This window comes from Trichechus manatus, unplaced genomic scaffold, assembly GCF_000243295.1.
Source record: "Trichechus manatus latirostris isolate Lorelei unplaced genomic scaffold, TriManLat1.0 scaffold00057, whole genome shotgun sequence".
NCBI lineage: Eukaryota > Metazoa > Chordata > Mammalia > Sirenia > Trichechidae > Trichechus > Trichechus manatus.
Window position 1 is genome coordinate 15,210,558 of NW_004443993.1, and position 8,211 is coordinate 15,218,768.

The 8,211-nt window shown below is 52.8% G+C and overlaps 1 protein-coding gene across 1 annotated transcript in view; it reads right to left on the minus strand.

Annotated features, from left to right (window-relative positions):
* Positions 1 to 1,205: 1,205 nt before the first annotated feature.
* Positions 1,206 to 8,211, minus strand: part of ARID3A (AT-rich interaction domain 3A) — a 43,366-nt gene continuing 36,360 nt past the window's right edge. Inside the window, exons 7-11 of the mRNA XM_004378689.2 lie at positions 6,549 to 6,732; positions 5,337 to 5,584; positions 3,667 to 3,963; positions 2,780 to 2,878; positions 1,206 to 1,826 (exon numbers count right to left, since the gene is read on the minus strand). Of these exons, the coding sequence (XP_004378746.1) occupies positions 1,654 to 1,826; positions 2,780 to 2,878; positions 3,667 to 3,963; positions 5,337 to 5,584; positions 6,549 to 6,732 (1,001 nt within the window). The 3' untranslated portion in view covers positions 1,206 to 1,653. The remainder of the gene's footprint in view (positions 1,827 to 2,779; positions 2,879 to 3,666; positions 3,964 to 5,336; positions 5,585 to 6,548; positions 6,733 to 8,211) is intronic.

The window sequence follows — 8,211 nt, forward strand, 5'->3', positions numbered from 1 at the left end:
CAGAGTTAATCCCTCCCCCAGAGACATGAAAATCCAGTACGTGGAAAGCGGGACCGCGTAAGACACGACAGTCCCCCCACGACCACGCAGGTCCCCAGGGACGGCGGCGGGGGGCAGAGTTTAAGCAAAGGGTTTAAGACAATGTGTTTCAGCAACAAAGGCGATCAGCATTAGGAATAAACCCCAGCCCAGCTGCGTCCCCCGACGCCCACCTTGTTCTAACCTGGAGGGGGCAGGTTAGACACAGGAGTGGAGGTGGGGGGGGGGGCAGCGCCATCACCGCAGAACTGCGGGGAGCTGGCGGCCCTGTGCGCAAAGGGCCAAGAGGAAACAAAAGGACAAAGAAAAGGGGATGAGAATGTCTGGGGGCGCCCAGGTTGCTGTGCCCCCAAATCCTCCACCTGAGCTGGGCCTGGCTTCATCCCCACCCCCGGTACTGATAGTCCCCGAAAGCAGCCCTTTCAGGCAAGTCCGGACGCCACAAGAAGGAGACTCCCCAGGCCGCATTCATCCCTGAGACAGGGGCCTGGGGGTTGGGACAAGCAGGCCCACTCCCACCCTCCCAGCCCCTCTCCCAATCACAAGCACCTTCTATTTTCTAGTTAAGACTTCTAGGTTCCCGACCCTTAAGAGGCCACACGGAGAGCAGAGCGCAGCAGAGGGAAAGCGTCGAGGATGGTGCAGTTGGCCATTCAGCACTGATGCCCCCCATCCCCCACGGACCCTGGCATGCACCCCCACCCCTGCCCACCCACAGCACCTGAGTTCATCACCTCTGGCGGCTCCAGCCCCAGGGATCCAGTGTCCTGGGCTGCCCAGCTGCCCAATGTCTCCCAGGAAATGCACGAAGGAACCCCAATCACTCAGGGGAAAAATAAAAGGGTATTACACTTGGGTTTTTTTTTGTTGTTGTTGTTTAAAAGTTTTTTTTTTCTTTTTCAAGTCCAGTTTCCCTGAATGAACACAAATATATAGATATATATCTCCTTTCGCTAAGGTTTGGTTCCCCCCTCAAAGAATAAAATAGAATATTTACAAAACAAAACCCCGAAACCTCTTAAAAACCTTATATAGTTTGAATGTTCTTATTTCCTTAAAAAAAAAAAAAAAAAGTTTCCAAAAGCAACAAGAAAAAAAAAATAATTCAGCTGATCTTGGCTCAGGGGTTTCATTCAACACAAGGAGCTGGATGTGATGAGTGTGTGATGAATAAAATTAAAAAAAAAAAGACAAAAAATGAAAACACACAGTGCAGGGATGTATGAGGTAAACAGGATTGGCCTTACATTGCGACTGGTCCAAAGCAGACACCAGAGTCATCAGTCCACTAGGGTTGCAGGAAAACCCTAGGAAAGATTAGATCTGCCTCTCTCTTTTCAGATTTCCTTTGCTGTTGTCTCAATTCATCTCTCTGAATGTCCGAAACCTGAGAAATTCAAGTGTTCCTTGGTTTTCCCCTGTTTTATTAAATTTTCTTTATATATATATGTATATATATTTTTTCTCTGCTTTTTTGGCGTCAGCTGTGGCTCTTTTGTGGATATCTCCCCTCCCCACCCGTATCTTCCGCCATCCTAGCCCCTGCTTGGTCCACCTCGACCCCCTGCCCAGTCTGGCAGGCTTCCGGGGGGTGGTGGGTGGGGAGTGATGCGGTTAAGGCAACGAGTTATTTGAGGTAGAAGACGTGGGGGCTGTGGACAACCCCGCCGGCCCGGCCTGGCTGCCTGAGCTGCTGCTGGTCCCGCTGCTTCCTCCCCGGCTCCCGCCGCCGCCTTTGTTGGGAGCTGAGGGTGGCGTGGGGGCCGGCGGCTGAGCAAACAGCACTCCTAAGGCAGGACAGGAGGATAAGCAACTCATGAAGACTTTAGAAGGATTCAGTGATAGGTACAAGAGAGACCCCACATGGTGCTCCACGAGTTATAAACTCCTCGATGCATCCACTCATCCATATCGCACGCACACATGCACACACATGGCTGCTTGAGCAGAGACCCTGAGTCCAGTGTTTTTGATGTTGTTGTTTTTTTTTTTGGGGGGGTCACAGGTCCCTTTGTACACAGCTGGTCCTTTCCCCTATAAGATGCGATATGCACATATGCACAGTTTGCATCCAGTCTCAGGAGTATGCAAAGAACTCCCCTTAGCCTCTCTCTCCTTCACTCTCTCTGTCCCCTCCTTCTTCATACAGCAACCAAGCTGTTCGGTGTTGGCAGCGCCACCTAGTGGTCTATCTGAACAATCAGCCTGATGTTACATTTTTGGGAAGGAAATGTGAAAAATCACTTGCAATAAGAGAAATATAATAATTAATATGTATTTGTGAGCACTTACTATGTGCTGAGCACTGTGCTAAACTTACTAACATGTTCTTGTTCTTAGCTGCTGTCCGGTCCATTCCAACTCATGGCTACCTCATGGATGCCAGAGTAGAACTGTGCTCCATAGGGTTTTCAAGGCTGTGACCTTTTGGAAGCAGATCGCCAGGCCTGTCTTCCGAGGCACCTCTGGGTGGGTTCAAACCACCAACCTTTCAGCTACTAGTCGAGTGCTTAACCGTTTGTGCCACCCGGGACTCCAAGCATACTATGTGGGTTACTTTAGTCAAGTCTTGTAGGGGAAGACCCTTTGTCCTTGACTGTTTATCCTGTAAAAACCCTGCTCACCCTTTCAACCCTCATGCCTGGGCTCAGGCAGGCCAGGCCCTGGCCCAACCCTGGGCTCCTTAGAAACCCTGGGAGAGAAATGGTCAAGGCAGGCATGGGGTCCCGGGTGGTCCTACCTGTGTACATGATGCCGTTAATCTCGACTGACATGCTAATACTGTTGCTCCCGTTGGTGCTGGTCAAGTTCACAGCTGAGTCCTGGCGGCTCTCGGAGGCTGTGGGAAGAAGAAAAACCACTGCTTATATAATCATAAATACACCTGGGCAATGATCTGTTTCATGTCTGTCTCCCCCACTAGACTTCCAGCTCCTCTGAGGTGTGGACTGTGTATCTGTCATCTTCATTCTCTGCCCCCAGCGCACACAGTCGTAGGTGCTCACTATATACTTGCTGAATAATAATGTATCTGTCTACAGTTTACTTTTTTCCATGATTATGAGTCTTACAGATGTCAGCACACCCAAATCATCTCATTCTTTTTAACAGCTGCAAAGTATTCTATACTTGATTTATTCATTCCCCTGCTGATGGACACACAAGTTGCTTCCGGGTTTCACTCTCATAAACAACACTGCAGTGAACATCCCTGTACATGTGTGTTTACTTGTATACCTGTGTTAGTATACTCTGCTGTAGATATCAAACAGGATATGAAAACTTTCTGTTGTAAAAGAGATTGCCCAAATCGCCACCTATTTATTTACATTCCCATCAGCTGGGCTGAGGGGCCCCATTTCCTCACACTTGGGCCATCACTTGATATTATCAAACTCTTGTGGATATAAATGGTATCTCCTTGTTGTTAATTTACAGATCCCTGACAAGATGGAATCAAACAGCTTTTTGTATGAATTTCCTAGTTATAGCTGCCCACTTCTCTATTGGTTTGTTTGCCTTTTTTTTCTTATTGATTTGTAGGCACTCTTTACATATGTTAGCTGCAAAATCTTTATCTGTTACAACATGCAGGAAACATGGATGGTCTCAGCACCGGGTCCATACCTTGGCTGTTGATCCGTATGCTCATAGGCAGCTGGGCTGTCATGGCCAGGAAGTTCTGCTGCAGAGCTCGCTGCATGAGCCGTTGCTGCTCATCAGCTACCAGTGCCATCTTCTTCTCAGGAGGCTCCCCAGACTCCAGCTTCTCCCGAAGCTGCTCCAGGGCAGCTGCCTGTGCTGCCACGGCTGCCTGGGCTGCTGCTGCTTGTACTGCTGCTGCCTGGGCTGCCACCACGGGGTGGCCTGCTAGGGAGACTGGCAGGCGTCCAGGGACTGTGATGGGGATGGCTGAGTCCTCCTCTAGAGAGGAGAGAACAGGAGTTGGTGGCCAGAAGGGGCCTGAGGTGGCCCGGGCCTGCCTTCCACCCAAGGCAGGAACATGCCCCCTCTTGAATACTTCCACTGATGAGGTGCTCACTCCCTCTCTAGGGAAGTGGATAGGTTTTTGAACAGGCACAAGTGCTACAGAAATAACATCAGATCCTCAGGCCAACCCTAGGAGGTAGGGAGACACCGCTCCATGTGGCAGATGAAAAATGGGAGCTCGGAGAGGCAAAATGACTGGTCTCACACACTGCCACATGTGCTGTTGGTGCTTCTGTGTTAGGAAGGATTCAGAGGCTCAGTGAAAGAGAAAACTGTGATTGACTGGTAATGCCTGCCATGGGCTGGAGCTGGGGAGCTCACTGTCAGGTATCTACAAACCTCAGCTTGTTGCATGCTGGGCACTTTACATTCTGAACCCTCCCCAACAAGTCTACAAAGAAGGGGTCATTTCCCTCATTTTACCCATAAGGAAGGCTGGGCTCAGAAAGGGGCAGTCGCTTGCCCAGGGACACCCAGCAATAGCTTCAGGGATGGCTAAAGGCTCAATGTGATAGACCCATGGTGGCTGCTGGGGGAGCGTGTGTTGAGAAGGAGTCTGATGCTCAAAGGGAAGGCGTACAGTGATTGACCAGCAATGTCTGGGCACGATAATCGATTAGTATTGCCTGCCACAGGATTAGAAAAGAGTACCAAAAAAACAAAAAACAAAAACAAACAAACCCACTGCTGCCAAGTCGATTCCAACTCTTAGCGACCCTATAGGACAAAGTAGAACTTCCCCATAGGGTTTCCAAAGAGCAGCTGGTGGATTTGAACTGCCCACCTTTTGGTTAGCAACTGAGCTCTTAACCACTGCGCCACCAGGGCTTCAGGAAAGAGTACAGCACTCAATTAATGTTTGCCTTAACGTGGTGGGACGGGGAATCAGTAATGTCTGCCATAGCCAAAGGCTGGGAGAACACTGATTAATAATGTCTGCCATGGGCACAAGATGGGAAAATTGTGCCTGATACGTAATGTCTGCCTTGGTGTAGAACTGGAAAATAAAACAAAACAAAACAAAACAAAATAACTATGGATTAATGATGTCTGCCAAGGGCACAGGATTGATTGATTAGTAGTGTCTGCCATGGAAGGACAGTGATTATTACCACCTGCTGTGGCATGGAATTGGGAAATGGTGATTGATTAGTAATGTCTGCCCTGGTTACGGTACTGGAGGATTGAAAGCCCTTTTCCATGCTAACTTGGGGTTTATCATCCTGGTTACCCAGAGAGGGGAAGTGGCACCCCCAACGTCATAGAGCTGGTCTGGAACCAGGCCCCAGGCCCCCTTGGCCCCTCACCTTTCTTGATCTTAGGGGCTGGGGTGATGGAGCTGCCATTGGTGCTGGCGGTCAGGCCCAGCGAGGGCACGGGCAGCTTGGGCGAGGACAGCATGCTGTGAGCCCCGCCTGGGGAGTAGGCGAAGAGGGAGCCCCCGAAGCTCTGGCGCCGGCCCTCCCGCCGGTTGCTGTCGATGGCTGCCTGGAGCTCATTGGGGTTGCTGAGGCCACGCTTCTCACACTCGTAGGGGTACAGGTACTTCATGTACCTGCGGGCGGGGGGCAGGGGGGACAGGAAGGCACCTGGGATGCCTCCTGCGGCTCCTCGTGGCCCTCAGCGCAGAGTAAAATCCCACCTCCCCTGCCTCCCCATCACACATCACCCGCCTGCGGCTCCCGTGACTTGCCGCCATCGTTAGCGGCCGTAGAGTCAGCCTCTGACTCACGGCCGCCCCACGCACAATGGCGTGAAATGCTGCCCAGTTCTGTGCCATCCCCATGATCCGTTGTGACCCACAGGCTTTTCAGAGACGGATTGCCAGGCCTTTCTTCCTAGTCTTAGTCTGGAAGCTCCGCTGAAACCTGTTCAGCATCATAGCGACATGCAAGCCTCCACGGACAGACCAGTGATGGCTGTGCACGAGGTGCACTGGACGGGAATCAAACCCAGGTCTCCCGCGTGGAAGGAGAAAACTCTACCACTGCGTCACCAATGCCTCTTCCCCGTAACTGTTGTTGGGTGTCACTGAGTTGACTCAGGCTCATAGTGACCATAAAGGACAGAGTAGAACTGTCCCATAGGGTTTTCTAGACTGTAATCTTTACAGGAGCAGATCGCCAGGTCTTTCTCTCACAGAGCTGCGGGGTGGGTTCGAACTGCCAACCTTTTGGTTAGCAGCCAAGCGCTTAACCATTTCCTCCTAAGCCTTCAAATCTCATTGTGTCAAAAAAATAAAAAAAAAAACTCAGTATGCATAACCTCAGGCAGAGCTGGATGAGCCCTGAACCCTCAAGAGTCAGAACTCAGACACATTCCATGACAAGGTCCTCTGTGGTCCAGCCATTGTTTCTCGCTCCCTCCTCCCGCCTCCTTGATCTTTCCTGCCTCAGGCCCTTTGCACCTGCGGTTCCCTCTGCTCAGAACACCTCCCCCTCCCCCAGACCTCGACTCGGCCACTTATCACCACCCAGGCTTCTGTTCCCAGAGACCCCGTCGCCCCTGCGGGCACTCACTGGGTGCGTAGGGTAAAGGCGGCACTCGTGATGGAGGTGGGCAGGTTGAGGCCTTTGGTGATCTCCCGCCATAGCTTCTTGTTGATGACCTCTACGAGGCCGCCCTTCTCCGTCACCAGCACGTACAGCATGAACAGGTCCAGCACCTGCTTGGCCATGATCGGGATGCGGTTCACGGGTGTCCCTGGGTGGGGGGGGTGAGGGTGGGTGAGGCCAGGGCCCAACTCACAGCAGGTGTCAAAATGGTTAGTGAACTGACTGGGCCAGACCAGCATCTCCCCTTGGCACTGCTGACAGGGGGGCCGGACACCATTCTCTGCGGTGGGGCTGTCCTGTGCACTGCAGGGTGTTGAGCAGCATCCCTGGCCTCCACCCACTCGATGCCAGTAGCACCCCTCCCCACATCGTGACAACCACAAATGTCTCCAGACATCGCCTGGTGTCCCCTGGGGTAGAATCACCCCGGGTGAGAACCCCTGGGTTAGGGGATTCCACTGACCCCACGGGACTGCGTCCCATAATCATGAGACCTCCTGAAGTCCTAGGATGCTGCATGCATTGAAATCCACACAAGGAAGATGAGAAGACAGGAAGGGACAGGGACTGGATGAATGGACACAGGGAACCCGGGGTGGAAAGCGGGAGTGTGCTGTCCCATTGCGGGGATTGCAGCCAATGTCACAGAACAATATCTGTATGAATTTTTGAATGAGACATTAACTTGAGCTGTAAACTTTCACCTAAAGCACAATGCAATAAAACAATAGAACCTCAAACTATTAAAACAACAAATCAATCAAGAAATCCCCACACTGAGCGGGGAGGAGAGAGGTGGGACTCACAGGAGCTGGAGGGTCCCCCTGGTTTACACCATCTGACCCATCGGGAGTTTATTCTGGTGTGCAGCGTGAAATAGGGATCCAACTCAATGTTTTCCCAAATAATTAACACAGGGTCTCTCCATGGGCACTGTGGACACGGGTCGTCCTGGGCACGGCAGGGTGTTGAGCGGCATCCCTGGCCTGCACGCACTTGCTGCCAGTAGCACCCCCCAAGTTGTGACAATCACGGATGTCCCCAGAAATCACCGGGTGTCCCCTGGGAGCATGGAATCAGCTCAGGTGAGAATCGCTGCTCAAGAGAGCACCCCGGAGCTAGCTCTGCCGCTGTCTGGCTGGGACCTCACCCTTCTACCTCAGTTTTCCCAGCTGTGATTTGGGTCTCTGACAGTGCCAGTCTCACGGGGTGGGGAAGCCCCCGTGAAATAGGGGGAGATGCCGTGGGACCAGCCTGAGGACATGCAGGGGAACCCAGGCCTGTGTCGTCTGTAAACCCCCGACCCCGTCACCAACCACTACAGCTGCCGAAGCAGCTCCGCGTGCTCCCAGACGCCGACCTTCCAGGCCCCGGGCGCCGAGCAGCCTCCCGGCGAGGGCTGGCTAACCCACTCGGCAGCTCGGGGAGTGGACTGGGGTGGGCTGGTGCAGAGAGGGAGAGTGGGGGGCTAGCCTGGAGAGGGTGGGTGGTGGGCTAGCCTGGAGAGGGTGGTGGGCTAGCCTACAGAGGGTGGGTGGTGGGCTAGCCTGGAGAGGGAGGGTGGTGGGCTAGCCTGGAGAGGGAGGGTGGTGGGCTAGCCTGGAGAAGGAGGGTGGTGGGCTAGCCT